Here is a 25,740-nt window from a genome sequence, read left to right on the forward strand (position 1 = left end):
CTTTCTCCTACAAACACCTTCAAAATGTGACAGCCATTCCTTCACTCACATTAGTGCTGGCTGTAAAATCCGAGCACGTCAAGCAAACGTTTTGTCATCTTTCTTTGCAGAGAAGATCAGAACCGAAAGCAGCACAGACACAGAGTCCAGAAAATGTGAAATTTCGTGAGTTCATTGATACAACATGGCGTGTGTGATGGAATTACATGCCAGATGGAGAGACTTTCATGTACAAACATCTTCTCTGGAATGAAAACGTATTTTGAAGCTGCATGGCTTTATCCAACCAAGAAGAACTTGCTCTCTTGAAATACTGGTTATCCTTTGCTATACAGCGATCTAAAATGGATGGCTAGATGGTAACTTATGACCATACTGTCAAGCAAGAGCCACACTACAATTTCTGCATCTGCCTTAGCGTTGCTGTAGTAATTCCTCATCAGAACTCCCTGCTAAAGCTGTCTTGTGGTTGACCCAAAATGTAAATGAGACTTTCTCTTGCTGAAGTAAATTTAATAAGTGAAAATGGTGTGTACAAATCAACGCTTCCCAAAATAGGTCGGCACCTCACCTCATTTGGAATTCAGGCTTTTATAGTCTTGCTAGGATTACAGTTTTCCTACAGATTTCTTGTATATGTCTTTAACTATATTTGGTGGTGTTTGCATTAGTCTTATGCCTAAGTTCAACCCATTTGAACATATGCCTAAGTTCAACCCATTTCGACAAGGCTGCAGAACTATACTGAAGATGGAGACTGGAAAACCCCAGGTTCTAGCGTTATGGACCTCAGTTAAAGCACAAACTCTTACATTCTGTCAGATATGCATCAACCTTTGCAATATTCTGCAGCTTACTTGTAAAGATGAAAACACCTAACAGTCTGATAGACTCCAGGTGTCTAAGCAGACACACATCATATCCTGGTTGTGAAGGCCACTGCCCTGCTATCTGCCATTCTTTGTTTAACTATGCCAACTACGTTTAGTAAAAGCATAGGTAATAAATGTGATTTGTACTTGAAAATAAATACACTAACATTTATACTGGAAGTAAACAACATTTTGGACAAATAGCGTATTTTATACTTTATTTGAAAATGTGCAAAAGATTGTTTATTTAAATAAAGTGTTTATCTTAATTATCAAGTTTTCAGATAGGAGGTAGAATAACATTTTCAAGGTCATTTTCCCCTCCAGATTCTTTCTGCAAACACTTCTTTTGTTAAAAGGGCTAAAAACATGATACACACGTTAGGTCTCACTATGTCAAGCTTTGAAAAGACCGGGTTTAAATTACATATCTTTATAAAAACCTCCACCAGTGGAAGGTATTTACTCAGTCAACAACTTTTATTGACTGAATGCTGGTGTGAGTTTGGCTCTGAAGCATTCGCCCGACTTGTCCTGCAGGTCTTGAAGTGGCAGAACTGGAAGCAAGGAACACAGTTCGAGGATATTTAGCTGCAGTGGCTTGGGATATGGTTTGCTGAAAAGTAATCAGACACCACAGGTCTTTAAAGAATGCAAAACAACCCAACTCCATTCAAGTAACCGTAAGTGAACAGTAGTTTAAAGATTCCTAATAGAAACTGAACTACACATCAAAAAAACAATGGGATAACTATTTTTTTTTCCTTCCTTATATACTTAGAACAGTACAAGTACTTAGAAAAGTACTAAACACCCAGTTAACCATCATGTGCCCTGAACTATATCATCTTGATCTGCACAATCTCATTTCAAGAGTTTTTGTTTTTCAAGGCTGTTCAGAATATTCCTTTGTAGTTCTAATGTAATCACACCAATACTCCTTTAAGTACAGCATTTGCTATGAGAAAGTGGTTTCCGAAAGGAAGAAGTTTGAATTTACTTAAGAACTTCTTCCCTCAAATGAGACTTCTTACTGCAATATATAGTAAATACATACAGCTTATATATGCAATCAAGGTTGCATATATAAGGCTCTTTGTCAGATCAACAAGAGAAATACTTGAATCTGACTGATCTGCACTTAGACTTTTATTTGCAGGAAGAGTATAAGGTAGATACTCTTTACCTCATTTATTTCTGGGAATGTCTGGAAATACAGAGACATTGTCTGAGCAGCCAGAGATCAACCTAGGAAAGCTAAGGCACAGATGGAATTAAATCTGTCCATAGACAAGAAAGGCAACAAGAAGAGCTTCTCTCAATGATAAAAGGAAGATTAAAGAAAATGTGAGTCTCAGCCCAGAGAAAAGGAGGCTGAGGGGGGATCTCATGAATGTTCATAAATACCTGAAGGAAGAATGCAGAGAAGATGGAGCCAGGCTCTTTTCAAGCACCCAGTGCCAGAACAAGAAGCAGTGGGCACAAAGTGGAACAGAAGATGCTCCATCTGAGCATCAGGCAGCTCTTCTGTGCTGTATCAGTGACAGAACACTGGCACCGGCTGCCCTCAGAACTTGCAGACTCTCCTCTTTGGAGATCTTCAAAAGCCACCATGACAGAGGCCCGGGTAACCTGTTCCAGATGTCCCTGACCAAGCAAGGTTGGACCAGGTGTCTTCCAGGGGCACCTTCCAACCTCAACCATCCTGCGATTTTGTGATTGTGTTTTTAAAAGGCAGGTTTTGGTACAGTAGTGACACTAGTCACAGACTCTGAATTCTTTAGAAGTTAAAGCCCCTTTTTGCTCAGATTGGTCTAAACGTGTAGTGACAGATTAGGTGATCTGGGCTACTGTTACAGTCACATTTTACATTGCTTTCACACCCTATTAATGCACTTGTCTCAGTATTTCTTCAGATCAGTGGGAGGAAATAAAAATATACAAGAAACAGGCCAGATGAACTTTGTTGCCTCTTGACAAAGATTCTGTTTTTTTCTCCAATAATTTGCTATGCTCAGCTTGCCCATAAAACCTGTATCTCAACCATCTTTGATTCGACTGCTCCACTGCAAAGCTTGTCTTTAAATGGCAGCTGCGTGATGACAATACCTAACATAGTTGCACCAGATGACCACCAGCTATGGACAGGAAGACTCACTGAAGAGTTGGCCAAGAAAAAGTCAACCAATATTACTGTGCCTATGAAATAATTTCTACAGTAACAAAATACGATCAAAGAAGAAAACACTGCCACTTTAGCTTACTCTGTAATTCTATCCAGCCCAAAGGTAGCACTGCATATTATTTTAAGAAGGACTCAAGTCTAATTATCTCTTCATGGTGGTCATTTTTATTTATGCGATATAATATTAACAATACTATTACAAAGCATAATTCTGACTTACCTGAGTGATTGGATGATGTTTTTCAACAATGACTGAACTCATGGGTGGTGCAACTCCCATCACTGCTAAACTACCACAAATTCTGTGTTTCTGCCCCATATCAGATCTGCCGGTGATTCGAGCAGTGATTGTTCTCCCAGCTTTCTGTTGAGCAGATGTTATTACTTTTGCCATGGGCTACAAATAAATCAGATATTAATTAGCAAAATTTCTAAGCATAATATTTACAATGTTTTAGTATGTCTGCTTAGTTTTATTAGCTGCTTGCCTAACATAACATAGGAATCTGCACGTAATACACTTATGTTATGGAACTGAAGTTGCTCCACCTAGTTGCAACCTAGTCAGTTCTGTCTTTTTTCCTCAGCGATGCTGTTTAGTGCAAGTGCAACTACTATCCTGAGGGGATTAGGCTAATTTGACAAAAATCAAGCTGCACGGGTAGTTTAGCTTTGCTCACTGGCTGCAAACTCTAGTGATAGCTGCAGGCACTTCCATCACCCTGATAAGTCTTTCTAGCAGTGACGTGGCAGATACAAAAACACTTCTATGCAATAAAATGTTGCATCTTTCTGATTGCTGGAAGAAAATTGCAGCAAAAAGGCAAAAGAAGACTATATTTTTTCCAGAACAAAATGGTACCATGTGAAACACCTGCTGTATTTCACCTAAATGCACTTACACTTTTCTTACTCTTTATTTTGTCATACTTTTTTTTTCACTCCAAAAATCAGCTAAAACTCATTCTGAGAGGGTTTTTCCATCTCATTAATAAGCATTCACAAGATAGTGTTGTCGCACATTTAACTGAACACTATGACAGTTTTCTCAACTACATACTTGCGTTGCTCTGAAAACTAAAACTAAACAGAAACTGCTCTGAAACTAAAAATTTGTTCTAATTGCCTTAAAAAGTCAGTCTGAGCATTTTACCAATTTTTGAGTTGATGCCAGCCCAGATCCTGCAGCTGTGCCAGGGATGACTACTGGAGAATCAGAATCCAGCCTGGTCTGAGAAGTGCTTGCATGACCCAGGTGGGAAGAAAACTGTTAAGTAAATCAGAGTTTAAAGAACAAGCATAATATTTCCAAAAATACAGTTTTACTCTTTAGATAGGCAACCTAGTGACCATTCCACTTACCTTTCTAAACTGAAGCTTTTTTGCAGATGTATTAGTACTATTTTTAATATATATATTTTTTGCTAATCTAAGAATTCTTTTTAAAAACATACTTGTTTAAAAATTCCTGGAAACTGAGTAACTAACATTGGTACTATTAGAATGGAAAACGGGGAAAAGAGGCAAGCATGTCCTCTCTCCATTCTAACCTGTACCCTAGTGTGGAATTGTTTTACAGCACAAACATCTTCAGCATAACTCCAGGGCAGGTCTAGAACTTCCAGGCTACTGGGTAATAGTCTGGATAAGTTGACATAACAAGACAATAAGATTAGTTTTTCCTCAGTGAAATTTATGTTGCATTTTTAGAAGAAAGTTAACGTCAAGCTAACTTCTATTTTTTTTTTCCCTCCATAACAGTAAGGTCAGTTATTTTTTTGGCAAGGCACACTAACAACATCTTTTTTTCAGTAAAAACCTTGGAAAGCAAATTCTGCTTGCTATAGTGACTTTCTCTTCATTAGCTTAACACTTCTTCACTAAAAACAAAACCAGAGCTAAATGGAAGTATGGCAAGTCATAGGAACCACTACTTACACACTTCATTTACAGCAAGCACTCTGAACATACTTGTTGGATTCTTTTTATACTTAGACTAAGTTCAAATCCCCTCAGTTCAGGAATTATCATATTTATTTTCAAAAAGCCCCATGGCAGGAAGTTCATTTTCACTGCTAGTGAATATAGCACTGACTTACCAAGTCTTCCATCTGAAGACTAGCTGCTGGCGCAGGGGGTGGTGAAGGGGGACTGTACTGTGCAGGAGGTTGCATTCCTGCTATAACGGCACCATTATCTTCTCTCCTACTTCCTGAATCTATTTTATGAAACACAGAGTAATGAGATCAGCACATAATCTAGCAAACACTAGGGGATACAAAATATAGTAAAAGTTTTACTACTCCTTTTTTCTGTATAAACTAATTTAAAGGGTCAGTCTGTTCTACTCCTGTATTTGACGCTCCTTTTCAGAAGTTTGGAAACAGAAATTTCAGGTGGCTTGTTTCTCTATTTTGCTTCAACACCTCTATGTGCTTGTCAAACTTCAGAGTAAGGAACAGAGGTTCTGAATACTGCTTGCAAATACAAAACCTATTGTGCTAGAGATGCCTTTACAGTAGAGGCCAAAAGTTATTTCAGACAGACAGCAGCGAGGCAGGGAAAGACTGTACTGAATGCAGCACCATTCTCTTGCCTCAGTGCAGACAACGTGGGGACATCTGATCTGCAGACCTAAGCACAGAATCTTTTTAAGTTGTTTCAGCCTTTACTTTTAGAATGTAAGTTTCCTTAAGGGAAGCAGAGAGAAGTACTGTTGTTTACTCTTCCATTTCTAAAGGGCTTAATGCAATAGGAGCTCCAGGAATTTTTATAATTTCAAGGATTAGAGTATATTGTATAGCAACTGGTTTTTTTTGTTGTTGTTGCTGTTTTCTTAAAGTGAAAAATATAACAATTAACACAGTTCAGCTGCTACAGTATTCAAGGTTTTCAAGAATGAAAATATGCCAGAATACACCTTTTGTACTAACACATGTGTATATATACATTAAGCTTAGGCACAGACAGGATCAATGGCATATATATCTGATCTACATTACTTAAGCAGTGATATTTCTATTATAACATGAGTTATTGTGGATCCAAGCTAAAAAAACATGATACACAGAATCACCCATCAGTAAATCAGCCACAGACTGCTGACCATCTACACTGTCTCCAAGTAGTAGACCTTTGTCAAACTGTGATACTTGCACATTATTGGTAACTACCTGTAAGTCTTTCAAGGAAACAAATTCTGCTTTTACTTGCAGTGACAGTAGGTGGCACTGCAGTGTTTGTAGATATGTATCACAGACACATAATTCAATTACCCATCACTACGTGCGAGACACACTATTTGTTGCATGTTTTTTTGAAAACAGAACAGTTTTTAACATATTCAATCCATCTTTTTAAAGGAATATGTATTTGATGAAGTCTTCATATTAAAAAAAAAAAGAAGGAAAAAGAATCCTTTTTAAAAAACCAAAACAACAGAACACAATAAAAACAACAAAAACCACAAACTCCCAAGTTAAATCTACTTTACACTGACCAGGATCTGTCCTATTGTCCTTTCCTTGAAACATGGTCATTGCTTCCAGATTCAAAGCACAAACACCACGCATAAATGCTTTCTTCATAGTGTCTTCATACTGCTCTCTTTCACTGTGCAGACGCAGAATCTCAGCTTTTGCTTGTTCCAAATTAGCAGTGAGCTACAAAAGAGAATATGGAAACAGCTGCCTTGTACTTCTGGTTGCAAACCATGAACACATTGAAATAGCTTTAAAGGGCACTTAATGTGTTTACAAAACGTATTTTCACTTCAAAATCTCTAGTTTGCTAAGGACAGAATCACAGAAGGGCTTGGAACTAGATGATCCTTAAGCCCTTCTATGATTCTACCCTTAGCAAACTAGAGGATAGGGTTGCCAACCACTAAATCATGAACCCCTCCTACCTGACCTTGAAAATCTCCAAGCATATGAGGTGCCCACAGCTTCCCTGGAACAGTTTGCTCCAGGTACCTCACCACCCTCTTAGAAAAAACAACAAAAACTTCCCCCCAATATCTAATCTAAATCTCCTGCTTTTAGTTTAAAACCATTCCCCTTGTCCTGTCACTATCAGACAGTGAAAAAAAGTTGTTCTCCCTGGATCTTTCTCTTCTCAAAGCTGAACAATATCAGCTCCCTCAGTGATTCTTCTTAAGAAGTGCTCCAGTCCTGATCACCTTGGCAGCTCTCCTCTGGACCCCCTTCAATAGCTCCACATCATTCTTATGTAGGGTGCCCCAGGCCTAGACGCACTACTCCAGATGGGGTCTCATGTGGGTGGTAACCTCCCTCTCCCTGCTGGCCCACCCCTATTTTGATGCAAAGTAGGATATGGTTGGCCTTCTGGGAAGCAAGAGCACACTGGTGGCTCATGTAAAGCTTTTCATCCATCAGAACCCCCAGGTTCCTTCCCAGCAGGGCAGATCTCAATGAATTCTTTCAGCCTGTAAACATGCCTGGGATTGCCACAATGGAATTGCAGTATCTCACGCTTCAACTTGTTGAATCCAATTGGGCTCATTAGGTTCCCGAGCACTGGAACTGTCTGCCCAGAGAGGTTGTGGAGTCCCCTCTGGAAATACTGATTTTTTTCTGTATGACCTACTGTAGGAAACCTGCTTTAGCAGGAAGTTGGACATTATGATCTCCAGAAGTCCCTTTCAGTCCCTACAATTCAGTAATTCCACGCTGTGAGCCCACTTCTCAAGCTTGTCCATTTGAATGCCAGCCCTTCCTTCTGTTGTATCAACTGTACCACTTAGCTCAGCATCACCTGCAAACTTGCTGATGGTGCATTCCGTCTCTCTGTCCAGACCATTGATAAAGATGTTGAATAGCACTGGTCCCAAGATAAATATCTGGAGGACACCCATTGTTACCAGCCTAACATTTTCAGCAAGTGTAGTTGACAGGTTGAAGGCAAAAACAAACTTGTATCCAGCCTCTAACAGCTGTTATAGAAGATACTGAACTCCTTATGGTCATTTATAATAATAACAGACTTTTATTTCTATTATGTCTTTCTTCTTCAGTGAGACCTCAAAATAAACTGCAAATATTAAACAACGTGTTCTCAGGAATCAGGTACAATTCCTTGTGATGTGTAAACAGGTATTTACTCCACCTGTATATGCAGATCAGCAACATTTTACATCAGAAGCTAGTCATACATAAAAAAATAAAAAAAAGACAAAAAAAAACCAAAAAAAAAGCAACCATCTACAGGAGAAATCCTAGATCTTCACATCTTTTCCTGTATTTCAGAGCTCTGTTCTCTTGAAAAGTCTTCATGCTTTTCAAACTTGCTGAGAAAGATATGCTTTGTAGAAATTGATGTATTGAGACAAGGAGTGAAGGAATGGAAAAAGAAAACCTTACTATACCTCTGCAATTTTGGCTTCATAATTATTGGTAAGCTGAACACAGATATCTTCTGCCCTTTGTTGACAGGCTTTAGATACTTTGTCTTTCCATCTTTCTTCACTAAGAGAGCGCCATGCTACCCATACCTTCTTCTTCAAAGATGTCTGGAACTGTTTATCTGCTATTCTGTTTGCATATTCCTTGGGAAAAAACATAAACACATTATAAGCAAGAGCAAGTTAGCTAAAAACTCAAGTGATTGTGGATGACTGCTAAGCCACATATTTCACAGAACACAGTGGGAATATCTAAACTGAGTTATGTGCTTGTGTATTGCTTCACTGTGAAACACCATTTCAGTAGCTCCATAATTCTGCCTGCACATGCATTAACGAACTTTACTCAGTAACAGAAAACACACTGCAGAGCACCTATCTTATACAGTTTTTACTCACAGCTTAATGACTTCTAAACAACAGCCTCATTTATGTGGTATAAGCCTACAGTCACAAGGATAGCTGATATTAGCATAAGTCATAATTCTTAAAAAAATAAATAAAATGATAGGGTCAGGATGCTTTAGCTAGTTTTTTTTTTTTTAACATAATACTATAATTCCACTCCAATAAAGGTAATTCTATCCTGTTTAAAAAAATATTCACCAGGCAACATATTTTAGTATTACTTTTTTCAGAAATTAATCAGAAGAGATACAAAAAGCTGAGTAATTTCCCCAAAGCAGCTCCAAATTACTAGTAAATTTCCAGATAAGAGAGAAAGAATAGAGAAAAGGCTGCCCCTTTCTGTGAAATGGCAGTTTTGGACAGTGTCAAATAAAAATGAATCTACGTTGGACTGTGAAAGTTTCGCAGTCTTGATTTGGGATCCCCCTTTTCTGTTATGTTTCATTCAGCAGATTCTTTACAACATCTGACACAATGCTCCACATTTTGTAAGTGTCTAGCTCTTAGCTAATGCATGTTTTGGCAACTGAAGTTTTAAATGTGAAACTGGGTCCCAAAAAATATAAGATGATATATTTAATAATTTAATTGTTCAAAAGCAGTTTCTTTAAGATTTATAGACATTCCCTTGTCACTTTCTTCAAAATACAGATACCGTAAACTTCAGTGATTTGCTGTAAGATGATCACAGTGATATGAGCAAACCAATACCCTAAACAAGAAGTTTAATGTTTTTCACAATTCCAGGGACTACTCAGACAGCAGCATTTTGGGGTGGACTGACACTTTCAAACTGTCATTTGACACTGCCTAGAACATCAAAACAGCAACACTGCCATTTCTTCCAAATATAACAAGAGCGGCACCAATCCTGACTCTCTTCAAAGCTTTAGTTTTCATCACATTTTTATTTTGCACACATACCTCTTGTTTAGCTTTAATTTGCTGAATCCGCCACTGCGTAAACGTTCTCATTAACTCTATTTTCTCTTTCTTCCTCTCTAATGCTTCTGTCATGTTAGTGATCACCTGCAAAAACATTAACGCTACATCAGGAGCTACATTCTTTGTAATATCAAAAGGAACACACTTGCAGAATTATTTGCACTTAAAGCATTTGCTTTTAGCACCAGCTTCTTACTGAATCTTCCCTTTAATCCAATTAAACAGGGAAAAACAATCAGAATTCAAATCAGGAGCAACATTCATTCATTGACTCTTGTCTAGATTTTAATTTCCTCATAATACTACCTATTTTAATAAATGTACTTTATACTTTGCTCAAATACGGAAAGCTGTTAACTTTTTGTAGTTTCAGAAATAAATACAAAATTTATCCAAAATTAGAAATAAATATGTGTAATTTGTCATCAATTAGGAAATGCATTTAATTTTTGAAAGAAATCCCCCTTCATATTCTAAGTCCATCAGCAGGATTTTTAGAATACAGACCAGTCTTTTTAATTGTAAATACAAATTAAGAGTCTAAAGTCCATAAGTATTCTTAACTAAAATGTTTAAAAGTTAGGTTAATGTTATTGAATCCTCTTATTTTATGTGGTTGTGGGTCTACCACAATTTTATGTACATTTCCGCAGTTCTAGTTAATTTCAAAGTTGTTCATAGAAAAAAGGCACAGCTAGAAGACCACAAATGTACAGTTCTAAGAAACTCAAAACAGGAGATTCTCTAAATTTAATTTTGAAGACTGCTGCCTAGTTAAAATGCAGTAAAACGTATCCAATCAATAGAAAAATGAATGGCTTTCTGAAGCATAAGAACAAATAGACTCTTGTGTGATTTTCATGAAACAAATTAAGAATAAGATTAGTGACAATATTTAAAAGCAAAGAATGTAAAATATTTACATACTTCATATTAGATTTCCATTGTTAGAAGCTTACTAGCAACAGGATTCATTTTTCCATCATACAGTCTTAGTGTATTATTTTCATTTTCACATTACAGTCTACAGATATTTACTTAATTGTAGCAAGAATTTCATTGTTCAAATAAACAGGGTAAAAAAGGTTTTTGTTTTTAAAGAGGCAACAATTGAACTCTGAAATTACAATACTACCTCATCTTTTCTGCCAATAGAGATTTCATAAGTACGTAGCAACTCTTTCAGGTTTTCCACCTCATTGTTCAATTGTTTCACATGTTCAGCATGTTTCTCTTTTTCTTGTCTCATTTGATGCTTGTGATGTTCGATAAAACTTAATTTCCATTTCCTCAATTCACTCAAAACATTTGTCTAAAAAGTAAAAGGATGATAGTAGTGAAATCTATAAAACTATTTCCCTTTCTCCCCAGTCATTTAATCTTAAAACACTTTGTTAAGAACAAATGATTATGTAAAGTGAAGACTCTGGGCTGCATGCACCTACAAACATTACCAGACAGTGAACTGACAGTAACTAAACACCCGTGGCACAGAAAGTTTTTGTCTCGTGCTAACATAAAATATACAACAAAAACGAAAAGAAAACCATCCCTTTGTAATATAACCACAATACAAATTTCCCTACACTCTCACTTAATCTACAACAACATACTGCCACTTGTATTTTATTTTTAATGATTGCATCCAAAATAAATACCTTAAGACTTCCACTCCAGAGATCGAGTATATTTTCTATTTGAGTAACTTTTTCACCAGGTACAGTTAATTCAGTTACTATGACTTCATCAGTTTCTCTTGGAACGTGTGTGGACTCTTGTGAAGAAGTCTCTTCTGAAACAGGGCAAAGTTGTTCCATATTGACCTCAGTACACTCCTTCACTGACAATAAATCTAAAAATGAGACAGAAAAAAAAGATTAATAATCTTTATTATAACCAGTAACTGGATTATAATCAGTAACTGGACTGCATTCTGTATTAAGTCAGAAGCTAGGAAAAAAGGAAAAATAAATAAATATAATGACTGTCAAGAGTCTACTTTCCCCATGTATGCCAAACTGGACCTAATTCAAATACGTGTCTAGAAGATACAGATATATTCAAGCCAACAGTTACACTGGGACAGTAATAAAAATCAAAATTACTGTTCACTTGAATATAATCTTAGAGAGTCTTTTTGTATTAAAGAGGATCACTAGAACAAGTACCAAGATGAATGAGTACACTGTTAGCAAAGACAAAAACTCACTCTGAAGAGCCTAAATCGGCTCTACTTCCTCCCTTGTGACTTGAGGATGTCACAAAAGTGATCCAGACCTCTGACCAACTTGGTGGTTCTCCTATGGATCTGCTCCAACAGTTCCATGTCTCTCTTATGCTGGGTGCCCCAGGCCTGGATGCAATACTCCAGATGTGGCCTCATGAGAGTGGAGCAGAGGGGGACAACTCTCTCCTTCTCCCTTCTAGCCACCCCTCTTTTGATACACACCAGGATATGGTTGGTCTTCTGGGCATCAAGCACACACTGATGGCTCATGTGAAGCTTTCCATCCACTCAATCCCCCAAGTCCTTCTCAGCAGGGCAGCTCTCAATGAGTTCCTTTTCCAATCCGTACACAGACTTGGGACTGCTCTAACCCAAAAGTAACACTTTGCACTTGGCCTTGATGAACCTCAGGAGGTTCACCTGGGCCCATTCTCTAGTTTGTCCAGGTCCCTATGGAGGGCATTTCTTACGCTGTATCACCTACACTGCTGAGATTAGTGCTGTCCAACAAAGATGATCAGCACTAAGTTTCAAGGCCAATTAACCTATATTTGTAAAACAATCTACCATTTTACATATTTCTTTAACCAGAAGAGAAAACCTTGTTGTCCAGGTGACAAAAAGAGGGTATACAAACATGCAGGAAAAGGTCTTCATGATGAAATAGCAAACCTACGCAATGACAGAAATCAAAGCAAGTTCTTTCAGTTTCTGTAAGCTAAGAAATTAGTGAAGAAATGACACAAGCATGATTATTCTTTAAGTTAAATTAACAAAACTTCTTCAAGCTGAATACAATTGACAAAAGCCACCAATACTTAACCAGAAATACCAGTGTACGTTGAACTGTGCATTGTCAATGCGCCACAAGACAGTGAGTTTATACAGAGCTACAGAGCTGAATACCAAGTAATAAAACTCAAAAACTGAAAACTGAACTAAAAGAATGATCATGTAGTAACACAGATAGTAAGTCTCCAAAGCACTGTTCAGCTAACACTTCAAAATAATCCTACTTTAAGTAAGCATTTATCTATCACGGCAGGACAAGTGTGAATAAAACTAGTTGTGATCTGATTAACTTGCATGAAGTAAAGGCACCTTCTTATATGCTACTATACCATAAAATAAACAAAAATGTTTATTTTAACCTTTACACCACTGAACACTGAGAACTGTCATTAAATCAATCCTGTCACTTTAAAGCTATGTCAGACAAAACCCTTCAGTGAATGTAACACCTTCCTAAGTTTCTTCTTGCTCAAAATATAAACACAATATACATTAACTATACGTTCTTTTCAAACAGCAACTATTTGAACACTTAAGTCATAACACTGCTTTTATAACATCAGCTATGGCTTTGCACACATTACCTGGAGTTTTACAGTAAATGGTGTCATCTGTTACACTTGAAAATCTGCCCCTTTCTCTCAGTTCTGAGGAAGGTTCTGACTGGTTCGGGATGCGCAATTCAAACTTTGGAGTCACTACAACATAATGAAGCAGTTCTTCATACTCATCCTGTCATAAAATGTTGACAAAAATTATAAAGCTACAATTTTAAAAAAAACCTACTGAGTATATGTAAGAAGAAGTAATAATGTTTCATAATTTATTTTTCAACTAGGGGAAACTAAGATTTCACGGTGCATAAGTGAGCTGTTTTCTTATCATTTAGAAGCAAGTGATGACAGTTATAATTACTTTCCTCTAGCTTTCTTTCCTGAAGTTTATTGTTAACAACTAAATGCAGTGTAATAGTTACACTGAAAGATTTTGCTAGATGCCAAAGCTGGAAATTACAATAGGGACCTTAAACAACAAAATAGGAAGTAAGATGGAACAGTTCCAGATCATGTACACTATTAATCACCTGATACTATTTTTCAACACTGCTATTACTGCAGAGAATAAGAACATGTATTTTTATAACCACAACAAAGTGCAGAATCACATTTCACATTCTGTAATGTCATAATTACTACCAAATAAGCTGTAAAGCAGAAGATACTTTATTATCTGGTATTCTCTTTAAGGTATGTATAGATAGGTTGAAGACCTGTGACTAGTGATGTTCCCTAGGGGTCAGTGCTGGATCCAGGCTTGTTCAACATCTTCATCAGCGACCTTCATGAGGGGATAGTGTCTACCCTCAGCAAGTACGCTGATGAAACAAAGCTGGGAAGAGTGGCTGACACACCAGAAGGCTGTGCTACCATTCAGCAAGACCTGGACAGACTGGAGAGCTGGGCAGCAAGAAACCAGGTGAGGTTTAACAGAACCAAGCGTAGAGTCTTGCACCTGGGAAGGAATAACTGCATGCATCAGAACTGGTCAGGGTGTGACCTGCTGGAGAGGAGCTCTGCAGAAAGGGACCTTAAGGTCCTGGTGGACAACAGGGTAGGTCATGAGCCAGCAGTGTGCCCTGTTGGCCAAGGCCAGTGGGATCCTGGGGGACATTAAAGAGACAGTGTCCAGCAGGTGAAGGGAGGTGATCCTCCCTCTCTACTGCGCTGTAATCAGGCCTCATTTGGAATACTGTATCCAGTTCTGGGCACCCCAGTACAGACAAGACAGGGATCTCCTGGAAAGAGCTCAGCATAGAGCCATGAAGATGATAAAGGCCCCTATGAGGAAATCCTGGGTGAGCTGGGTCTGTTCAGCCTTGAGAAAAGAAGACTCAGAGGGGATCTTACTACTGTTTATAAATACCTTAAGTGTGGGAATCAAAGGGACATGGCCAACTTCTTTTCAGTGGTCTGTGAGGACAGGACAAGGGGGAATAGCCATAAAACTGAGCATAGGAAATTCTGCACCAATATGTGAAGGAACTTTTTCACAGTGGGGGTGTCAGAGCACTGGAACAGGCTGTGCAGGGAGGTTGTGAACTCTCCTCTTGAGATATTCAAGTCCAACCTGGACACCTACCTGTGCAGCCTGCTGTAGAGGCCCTGCTTTGCAGGAGGGTTGGACAAGGATCTCTGGAGGTCCCTTCCAATCCCTACAGTTCTGTGATTCTGTGTCATTTGCACCTTATATTATGTATTTATTAAATTATATTGGCATAGGGAGCATGTATACAAAACTAATATAAAAAATTTGCATGTTAAAAATAAACTTGTCTAACCAGTACATGACTTTAAGCTGTGAACCACAATAAGGCAATAAACACGACTTTTTTTAGTTTCCTAATTAGATTTTCAGAATAAAAAGTATTTAGAGTTCAAATGTGAGTATTTGACATTATAGCTTAAACATAAAATCTATTCCAAGGGTACCACTAATTAATATCTGGGACAAAAAAAACCCAAAAAAACAACACACCAATTGCAAAATATTAAACTATGCCACTAGCAATACTTTTTTCTTCACTTAATACTGTTTTACTGACTCTATTCAGTTTTCTAATGAGCTTAAATATCAGAAATCAACTGGGAATTAAAAAAAATAAATTGGTTCTGCATTCCATATCATGCTGTTGGGTGCAGATACACAGTGCACTGTGGAGCTTTGTTTCCAGGTTTTCTCCAGCAGACTCAAGTAAGTTCTGACACTCTAAGAGGAAGAGACATTGGGATTAATAGGCTGCCCAAGGAGATAATGGAGATATATGACTCAACTCATACACCTCAAGAATTTGAAGAAAACATCACTGCCCCTGAATGAACGCGTCTAGGCCATCTCAGTAATATCAGAAAGAATGAACAGATTTGAGGAAACACTGGTCCAGCTAACCCAAAGTGATGAACCCCACTCTCCACCTGTGCAATCTAGAATCTCCACTATTAAAGGCAGACACCCCCTTGCTCAAGTGAGGGATAGTACTGCTTCCACAGCATGTACTACCCTGTGTTTTCACCTGCATAATCATGAAGAGGATATGATGAGGTGGGACAGAAAACCCACTTCAGCCCTATGAGCATGGGTAGAAGAGTTACAAAAGAAATCAGCTATGAATGAGGGCTTCTCCATGAGAATGGCTACTTCAGTTGCTACTGAACACTGCAAATGCTGTAAACTTTCTGATATTGACCTCCAAGAAATAAATGATGGATACAGTAATTAAATGGCCAGAACAGCTTCGTATGGGACCCTGCACAACAAAGGGCTCAGATGGAGAACCCTTATCATCCAGGAATCTTGGAAATAATCACAGACTGGCCTGAAGGTAAAAACTTTGGAACATCATCAAGGGAAGAGGTAATGTGTGCAGAACAGACCCTGCCATGCAATGAATTACCAGAGAGTGAAAAGAAATATATCCTATTCACTGATGGGTCTTGCCACATCAAAGATGGAAAGCTGCTGTGTGGAGCCCCATGAGTTGTAGATGCTGCCAAAGAAGAAGGCAAATCAAGCCAATTTGCAGAGGTAAAGGCTGTCTAACTGGTCAATGCTTTATACTGAGTTATGGATGGTGGCAAGTGCCCTTTGGAGGTGGTTACAGCAGTGGAAATAAAACAACTGGCAGCAGAGAGGTAAGCCTATTTGAGCTGCTGACTTATGGGAAGACATCCACTACTAGCTGGTTAGAGAATTTGGCCATAAAGGTGTGTCATACAGATGCTCAGATGCCCAGGTTGCTGGGCCATCAAAGAACATGAGAACAATGACCAGGTAGAACAGACCACTGGGATTGAAGTGGCTCAGACAGACTTCTTGGATTGACAACACACAGATGTGAATTATTTCTTGCTTGGTGGGCCCATGACACCCTGGGTTCTCAGGGAAGAGATGCAACATATAAATATGCTTGAGATTGACAGACGAACATGACCATGAATGCAATTGAACAAGTTATCCATGAATATAAAATGTGCTAGAATTAAACAAGCCTAGAGAAAATGAAGGGTGATGGCAGAAGTATAAATACTGTGAGGCCTGGCAGGTTGATTATATCACTTCATCACAAACTCATACTGGCAAGCATTATGTGCTTACTCTGGCAGAAGTAACCACTGGATAGCTTGAAACACATTCTATGCCCCATGCCACTGCCTGTAATACTATACTAGGCCTCGAAAAACAGGTCTCAAGGCAACATAGAACCCCAGACAAAATCATAAAATTATAGGGACTGGAAGGGACCTCCAGAGATCCTTGAGTCCAACTCCCCTGCAATGCAGGGCCCCTGCAGCCCTATATGGATAGGCGTCCAGGTGGGTCTTGAATATCTCCAGAGAAGAGAACATAAAACCTCCATGGGCACCCTGTTCCAGTGCTCTGATACCCTCACTGTGAAGAAGTTTCTTTACATATTGGTGCAGAACTTCCTATGCTCAGTTCAGGGCCATTTCCCCTTGCCCTGTCCACACAGACCACTGAAAAGAAGTTGACCATGTCCCTTTGACTTCCACACTTAAGATAATTATAAACTTCATTTTATTTATAATTATAAGATCCCCTCTAGTCTTCTTTTCTGAAGACTGAACAGACCCAGCTCACCCAGCCTTTCCTCAGAGGGGAGATGCTCCAGGCCCTTTACCATCTTTGTGGCCTTCTGCTGGACTCTCTTCAGGAGTTCCCTGTCTTTTTTTGTACCATGGAGAATTGAATCAGATAATGGAACTCAATTTAAAAATTCAAAATTATGTGAAAGGGTAAGGGGACTTCCCTTGCCAATATTTCTATTAGTTAGCTAGGGCCTTACTGTTTGCATTTGTAATTACTATTGTTTTTTTCCCCACAAGATGTACTTCATAGTTATGTAAGCCCTATTTGGCACTGTTACTTTTATACTGCATCCCTACGTGCACTATTGCATTTGTACTGAGATACAGGAGCCAAGTTATAGCCTGTATTACCTGTCTGTCAGACTTATAAAGACAAATGGGAATCTGAAGAGAAAGCAGCACTTAAAATTCACAGAAACATCTAAAAACAAGTTATCCAACTGAAGCAAGGCAGTTACTGAGATTTACAGCCCTAATCATATCTTCTGCAAACCAAAATCCTTTTCAAATCCAGTTCACTGCAGTTAGAGTGAAAAGTGAATCACTGCTGCACTAGACGCGTATTCAGTAGCAAAGTGGCTACTCAGTATTATTCTGCTCTATCATTCTCAGTGACGTGGATTTTGAATCACCCTGGCAATCAAAAAGAATCATAAAAGAAAATTCTGGTCATATAGAATTTGTTGCCTTCATCCTCTTCTCCACTTACAAAAGGCACTGGAAACACAGGCGACAAATTACAATCAATGTGTCCATATTAACAAAATTTATTCACATAGAAGTGTATGATCTACAAAAGTAAACTGCTCATAAACAGGTATTTTAAAAGGGACAAAGTCAATCAGGAGGAAGAAAAAATATAACAGTGCTTAAGATGTATGTCCCCTTTCTACCAGGTAGCAGAAGTATAGATGCACTTACGTAAGGTGACCAGCAAAGCTTATTGTAAAAATTAACCTGTTTTGGTTAGAATCTTATCAAAGGAAGAAAAACAAACCAATGCCAACACCTACTCAGATAATAATAACCAACTATTGAAATACTAAGGATTGTATGGGAACTGTTGACTCACAGCCTGAACCTCGGATTGATTACCTGAGGCAAGGACTGAGTCAGCTGCAGGAGCATGGGTGAAAGAATTCTCCTGTGTGACCAGAATTGGGTGAAGCTTGGCTGCATCTCTCCTAGACCCCATTTAAGGGCTGACTGTCACTGAAAAAGGATCTCTTTCTGGAGATCACTCCTCATGGAGTTTCTTGCAAGCCTACAACACTGGTGAGCACTCTTCATTTATCTCTGATTATCTTTTCCAATGTGAAAATCTTACTAGCCTAACTTCTCTGTATTCTATATAACATCCATATACTTACTGATCACACAAAGATCTACTGCTTTCAACAGAATAGGACAAATACTTTATCCAGTTATCTTTCCATCCTCTCAAAATACAAACAAACCTCACAATTACTCGTAGCCAAATATAACACGCTAACGTTGAACCAAATTAGGTTGCTTCTTTCCTACCTGAATATCTGAAGAAACAGAACTGCCCCAAACTGTGTCTTTTGACAAAAATGGACTTGTGCTTTTCTCCTCATCTGATGACATCCTGCACAAAGTTAATCAATAAAACGGTACAAACTGAGCTTCATTCTTTATTTCCAGGATGTTTACTGCACATTCACTAACACCTTTCACGGAAACAAAGATCCTGCTGTAGAATCTAGCTTAAGTAGCAGCTTGAGGTGGGGGGTAGTAGCCCATTCAGTGGGATAACCTGAACGTGCCTTGTTACATACACTGCTACACACATGAACTGAAAGGGATTTAATTGCTTTATCCAAACCATGCTCAAAAACACAAAAAGACTTCAACTGACTTTGAGATTCAAATAAATCATGGATGACCGATAAGCAACAATATAGCGATTTTGTTATTCGATGCTGGCTGAGTAAATTTTATACCTAATATTTCATATTACACAAAATATTTTACATTAAATATATAGTGCAACTACAATACGTTGATAAGAGAAAAAAAGTTCCATATAGAGAGAATAATAGCCTAATTTATGAACACAGTCCTATGCCAACCCATCCTCCTTAGTTGCATTGTTTGGAGCTTATTTAGTTTCCTTTAGTACAAAATTCCTACACAGGGACACAGGACAAAATTCTGCTCTGATTTTTTTTTTTTCAGGAGACACCACAATCCAAGCTGAGATGATTCCCTGAATGCTTACCATGCAGCATAAAGAATTCATTAATGAACAAATGGCAGGATGATATAGCTGCCTGATGAACATCAAAAGTAACCACGAGACACTTCTGAACAGACTTGTTAGCTGAGAATAAGCCTGGGAAGAAGAACACCATAAACAACCAGAGGAAAAAAGGTACTTGTATAGTGTAGCTAATAACCATGCAAGTTAAAAATTATTTTTAAACATGCCTTTAAAACTGTCAATTATAACATTCTTAGTTGTTTTTTAAACATGAATTTTCTGACAGAGATGTTATTTTTAAACTGCAAGTTGTACTGCTAATAAGTTGGCAGGAAATATCCTCTTTAATGATCATCTTATTTCAAAATATATATTAAGAAAAGCAATAAACTCAGAGCACTCTATATAGGAACAGAGATGGAAGTTAATTGGCTCAGTTCTATGAGTTATTCCAGACACTGATTTGTCATGCACCATAGAAGATTTCTCTGCCATTTATGGCTTTCAGAATGTGGAATGAGAAGTTAGTTTCTGTGCTGAAATATAAATTTTGGAAATGGTGTAAAGGCAACTTTAAATGCTGAGATATCCTACTGCTCAAGGTTCAAAAACCCTTTATTATCTCACTGCTTATTGCCTTCTTTTCCTTACTGCATATATTCTTCCAAAGGCCCCAAATACTTCTTCAGTAATTCAAACCACGTGCTTTATAATTCACATGGTATCTCAAGTAGTTCTGAAGTCCTAGAAATATTCAGATATATCCATATGTGTGTTGGCGAGACAAAGGATCAATTAATTATCAGGTATTCGTAGAAACAGCAAGAGTGTAACAAATTACAAACACTGCTCTCCTTTATCAATCCATTTAACAAAACTACCTACCACCAATTCTCCTCATCAAGCAGGAGGACACTTGAGTTTCACATGACTCTGTGTCTAATGAAGCAGGGGGAAAAGTTTATTAATTTAAATCCACTGTCCTGACTTTCAGACTTCTGAAACTCAGTTTAGCATATATAGTTCCGTGTGTTGTCTATGCTTGAGTTTGGGGTTCTTCAACTCAGCTGCTTCCTTCCACACAAACAATGCTCTCTCTCACAGAATCACAGAATGACCCAGGTTGGAAGGGACCTCAAGGATCATGTAGTTCCAACCCCCCTGCCTGGCAGGGCCACCAAACATACACATTTACTAGATCAGGTTGCCCTTGAACACCTCCAAGGACGGGGCACCACAACTTCCCTGGGCAGCCTGTTCCAGGGCCTAACCACTCTCCTAATGAAGAACTTCCCCCTAACATCCAAACTAAATCTTCCCTCTTTTAACTTAAAACCATTTCCCCGTGTCCTGCTATTGTCAGCCCTTTTGAAGAGTTTACTCCCCTCCCGGGAGTAAGTTCCCTTCAGGTACTGAAAGGCTGCAATGAGGTCACCCCGCAACCTTCTCTTCTCCAGGCTGAACAAACCCAGCTCCCTCAGCCTGTCCTCATAGGGGAGGTGCTCCAGCCCCCTGATCATCTTCGTGGCCCTCCTCTGGACCCTTTCCAAAATCTCCATGTCTCTCCATTTCATGACACCCTCTGAGTTTAAAACTGCAGCTTAGTTACCTGAAGCCACCTTATAGGGGTAACAGTCTGTTTAAGCTCAGTTTGCCTACTCTTTCTGTCCCTTCTCTTTATTCCTCTGGACAAGACCTCCACCACACACATCAGAATACTAACCTGACTGCCTTTACTAACTTGCAAATCGCCTCACATTCACCCAAGTAACATACTACTTCAGTTCTCAGCTTTCCTCACAACGTATCTCTGACTGACCGCCGAGGACGGCTCAGATACTGCCAAAGTAAGGCCGAGCCGTGGGATATCACGCAGAAACCTGGGGGCACAGCCGGGCAGGCAATCGGCTGAACAGTCAGCAGGGGAAATCAAAACTTCGTACGTGAATATATCTCTTTTTTCCCTGCTAAAGTCAAGGTCTCTAAAGCCACCCCTGCCTCCCCTCTCACCTGTGGACAACGGTCGGAGCGGCTGCCGGGCGTCAGGGTTTCAAACTACAGAGGCGGAAGAAGAAGCGTCTTTCTGATAGGCTCAACCGGCTTCTGCAAGACACAGTCTGATTGGGCATCTTGGCGGAAAAATAGCCAATTAGAGAGCTCGTATTGAGCAGAACGAGCCTGCAGAGCTGTCCCGCCCTTCGGTTGGACGCGGGGTTCCTGCCTGTCAGCGGTGCCGCCTGCTGATTGGCCAGCGCCGTTCGCGGGGCTGGAGGGCGGGCTGTGGGCGGTCGTTGTGAGCGGCTCTGTGAGGGAGCAGCTGTACTTCAGGGTCTCCAACCTGGTTATGTTATACGTGAATGTAGTTTATATTACACCAGATAACACGAAAAAGACAGCACAAATACAAACAGTACACAACCGTAATTTATAATTTCCCCTTTCTAATTCTTTCTATTTTATTTTATTTTATTATTTTTTTTTATTTTATTTTTTTTGCACTGGTGAAACAGTTAACAGTTACAATGAGTATAAAACATTTGTTTACCTCAGCCATTCCTCTCATACAATAAACAAAATTCTTCATTCCTAATTTCCTGAAAAAAGAATCTTTAATCCCAATTTCAGTCTGCAGCAGGTGTTGCATTGGAATTAACAGAAAGCACTGTCCTTTATGAGTCTCTGTACTAGCAATAAACACGTTAAACATCAGTTAACTGAGGTATCCAATCTTTATTTTCTAAAGGCTTAATGAGAGGTACTTATCTAATTAATATTAGATGCATTAGCAGTAGGCACTTGCTAATATAAAACTTTCCTTTAGCCTAGAATTTCAACTAGCAAGGCAAATTTCCCATTTTTTTCTAATTTTCTATGTTTGTTTATAGATAGCCAATGTATAACTGGATTTACTGCATATGAGCTTTATTGAACTCACTGGGGTCTATGGGAAAGAGACAGAAGGGGGTATCTATAGAAATAATTCATTTAACTTATTTATTTGTTTATTTTCCCAGCACTGTTACTTTGTTTGAATGCTAATTTGAAGCTGACACTCAGCTGTAATCAGGTCTAGGTGGGCAATGCCTGCACCAAAGCAAAGTGTAATCAATTTTTCCCTTGCCACAGCTGGGTTTAATGCAAAGTTCCAGATGAAAGAAGATTTTCTAATAATCCGAAATATTCATCCTCTTAATTTAGCTGTTTGTTTGATAATTGAACTAAAGTAAAATGTAAAACTGTTGCACTGTTTTGAAATGATTGTTGTTGTTTAATGTTTCAGCCTGGACTCTATTGGTCCAGTTTCTGATACTAAGATGGAGTACAAGCTCATTGTTTCTGACCTATGCAATAGTATCATACAAAACAGAGATGACATATGCTTTTTCATACTGTTAATTCTAATACTGTTAATTCTAATTTGTATTGCGCACTGCTGCTGTGAAAAGCATGAAGTGTATTCCTGGATAAAAGCATTCTTGAAATAAAACATGAGACGTAGCCTTTAAATATGTGCTTAGTCTTCAGTCTTATGCCTTTGGGAAAATGCAGACATTTGAAAATTGAAGGAGATTGCAATGGGTACTCAAACCAATCTTTGTGATGCAAACATTGACTGCTACTTTGTAATTAGATGGATAAAAAGCAAAGGAGATCAAATGGTATAAAGCTGATTACTAGTATAAAGATGTAATTGTAGATAGTTAGAGAGAGTGCAATGAAATGACAGTAATTACCCTACTCCCACGCTTCAGATTTTACAAAGTATCTGATAAAACCTTATGTTGAAACTTTCTGATTCTTAATTGTATATCAGAAATACTAATCATCTTTAATGTTGGATTCTATAATAAAAGACAAAGAACAATTGTTTTCACAGAAGGAGGGATAATTTTCCATGCTTCTGTGACCACTTATGTTCATATCCTGCTCTAGCCAAGCAAAAGCCACAGCAGCATTTGAAGCCAGGAAGGGTACAGTCATGTGCAGACTTGTGTTGGGTTTTCTGTCTGAATAATGTGTCTTATTTGCCCCCTCTTCCAGTCTGTCTAGGATTCTCGGGAAGATGGCTTGTCTTTCTTCTAATGTGTCCTCTTCACCAACCACCACTTGGCTTAGTGTCATTTGCAGTCTTGGTGAGTGCCTTCAGTCCCATCATCCACATAATTCATGAAGATATTAAACCATGTGGGGCTTAAAACGAGTCCCTGGGGCCCCCACTTGTGACAGGCTTTCAATCTAAGTAAAAAATGTTGATCGCTACCCTCAGATTGTGGTCCTAGCTTATTAATTAGCAGATCACCCTATCCTTTCTATGTCTTACTAGTTTTAACAGTCTTATCCTGTAATTTCCAAATACCTCAGAGTTAAAAGGGTTCTACCTACTCTCTCTGCTCTGAATATTTCATTTCTGATATAATGGTTCATTTTCTATGAAAATAAGTAAAAATGCTTTCAAAGTTTAATTATATTAATGTTCTGTTCCTAGGGAAAACAAGATATTTTTATATAAAGATTGTTGTGCTAATTGCTGTCTTTAGAAAACCTGAGCATTGTACTTGCTTTACCACTTCACTTGCATGAAGAACCAGGCAGGTTCTTTGAATAATATTCTCATTATGGAGCACAGTTTGTTTTCCAAAGCACTTGAAGAAAAGCTTGAAGTGGTCAATGTGAAGCAGGCTTATGTCGCTCCTTTAAGAGCATTCCATTATGTAACAGTCATCATGTTTCTGCATCTATCTCCTGCAACACCTCATGGCAGGATCAATACTTTAGTTGCTGACAGCTGTAAATGTATATTAGCCTTCCAGCCAGAATGCCTCCAGATCCTGTAGCTGTGTGACAACCTGTACCTATCACACCCTTTCCCCTTTCTCTGGCAAGTTCTGTAGTCGGTGCTTATCTGCTGCACATCTTCCTAGGCAAAAGGGCAATTTCTTCCCTTGGAGCTGTATTCTTCTGAAGCTGTGAGTCAGCAAACAGGGAAGCTGACGACATTGCCGGGATGTACCACGCAGAGATGAGCCTCTGCAGTGATGCAGCCTTTGTTCATCAGAAGTCAGCAAGGATTTTTACATCATCTCTACGCCAGGTGGCAACACATCATGCTGCTCTGATAGAGAGCTGGACTTAAAGTAACAAACACTTGTAATACACAGCAGGCTGTAAAATTCAGCCAGTGCAGAAAGATTAGAGTTAGATGCTGAATCATTACCTGTTTGTATTCTCTCCACTCCCCAGGCATCTTCTTTTAGTCTAAGAAGAGCTTTGCCATTTTAAAGGGCTATGGGAACTATGCTATCAGTTTGAGATTTTCTTCAAGAAGTATCACAACATTCAGCTGTAGAATAGTTTTCTGAGTATGTTCAGGGATTGAGTATACTGAAACTTGAGCTTGTATATTCCTAGTATTTATGTAATAAAAATGCTGAAAAGATGGATGGAATGCCATTAATTAAAACTAAGAAAGTAATTTAATTAGATGTTGTAATAGAGATCAGCACTGATATCTTAAATTTTAAAGAGGATCACTGGCATTTATTTTCAAAATATTGTATGTTATTGCAGCTTTTTCTTTAAAAATTTCTGGCATGTTGTTTGTACATCAGGGCACCAGCAATCAAAGAGGTTCCCTGGAATGTGTTGATAACTTCTTCTTCCAAGTGGTACAGGAATCCATGGGAAAAAGCGCTAAATGGGACCTTGTCCTCCCCAAGGAGGTGGGGCTGGTGAGTAACATGAAACTCAGGAGCAGTGTTGGCTGCAGTGACCATGAAATTATGGAGCTCAAGATCTTTAGAACATCAAAGAGAGCGCGCAACAAGCATGCTACGCTGGACTTCCTGAGAGCAGACTTTGACCTCTTCAGGGAACTGAAGGAACTTGTCAGGGTGACATGAAATAAAGTACTGGAGGGAAGAGTGGCTCAAGGAAGCTGATGAGTATTCAAGGGCCATCTCCTCCAAATCTGGAAGCTATTCATCCCAAGAAAGAGGAAGGC

The 25,740-nt window shown here is 38.7% G+C and overlaps 2 protein-coding genes across 17 annotated transcripts in view; one reads left to right on the top strand and one right to left on the bottom strand.

The window, feature by feature from the left end:
- The window catches only part of ANKDD1B (ankyrin repeat and death domain containing 1B), a 15,579-nt gene extending 14,424 nt beyond the window's left edge, over positions 1 to 1,155 (top strand). For all 4 annotated transcript variants that reach the window (XM_015848827.3, XM_085528182.1, XM_032441330.2 and 1 more), the window contains one exon: positions 111 to 1,155. In XM_015848827.3, coding sequence (XP_015704313.2) covers positions 111 to 169 — 59 coding nt within the window. In that variant the 3' untranslated portion in view covers positions 170 to 1,155. The remainder of the gene's footprint in view (positions 1 to 110) is intronic.
- POC5 (POC5 centriolar protein) lies at positions 1,063 to 21,798 on the bottom strand. 13 transcript variants are annotated; one of them, XM_085528173.1, is made up of 13 exons: positions 21,750 to 21,798; positions 19,758 to 19,871; positions 19,040 to 19,124; positions 13,436 to 13,583; positions 11,491 to 11,684; positions 10,968 to 11,144; positions 9,812 to 9,916; positions 8,444 to 8,623; positions 6,557 to 6,719; positions 5,157 to 5,275; positions 4,211 to 4,324; positions 3,278 to 3,454; positions 1,063 to 1,488 (listed from the first exon to the last, which is right to left on the bottom strand). In XM_085528173.1, exons 3-13 carry the CDS (start codon positions 19,121 to 19,123, stop codon positions 1,339 to 1,341), a joined length of 1,611 nt encoding a protein of 536 aa, XP_085384299.1. In that variant the 5' UTR covers position 19,124; positions 19,758 to 19,871; positions 21,750 to 21,798; the 3' UTR covers positions 1,063 to 1,338. The 13 variants fall into 13 exon arrangements, with proteins under 13 accessions (XP_085384299.1, XP_085384300.1, XP_085384301.1 ...); XM_085528174.1 differs by lacking the exon at positions 19,758 to 19,871; XM_085528175.1 differs by lacking the exon at positions 19,040 to 19,124 and having other exon boundaries at positions 13,436 to 13,549.
- Positions 21,799 to 25,740: the final 3,942 nt, after the last annotated feature.

Source organism: Coturnix japonica, chromosome Z (genome assembly GCF_054131305.1).
Source record: "Coturnix japonica strain WE chromosome Z, WE-NBRP24, whole genome shotgun sequence".
NCBI lineage: Eukaryota > Metazoa > Chordata > Aves > Galliformes > Phasianidae > Coturnix > Coturnix japonica.

Bases quoted from the DNA above. Each gene is read 5' to 3' on its own strand.
- POC5 (XM_085528174.1), bottom strand. From the start codon at position 19,123: ATGTCATCAGATGAGGAGAAAAGCACAAGTCCATTTTTGTCAAAAGAC. The intron at 4,325-5,156 runs GTAAGTCAGTGC...TTTACTTAACAG, and splicing joins GTCTTCAGATGGAAGACTTG to TTTTCTTCCCACCTGGGTCA. The intron at 3,455-4,210 runs GTAAAATGCTCA...ATTTATTTGTAG, and splicing joins TGGCATCAACTCAAAAATTG to CCCATGGCAAAAGTAATAAC.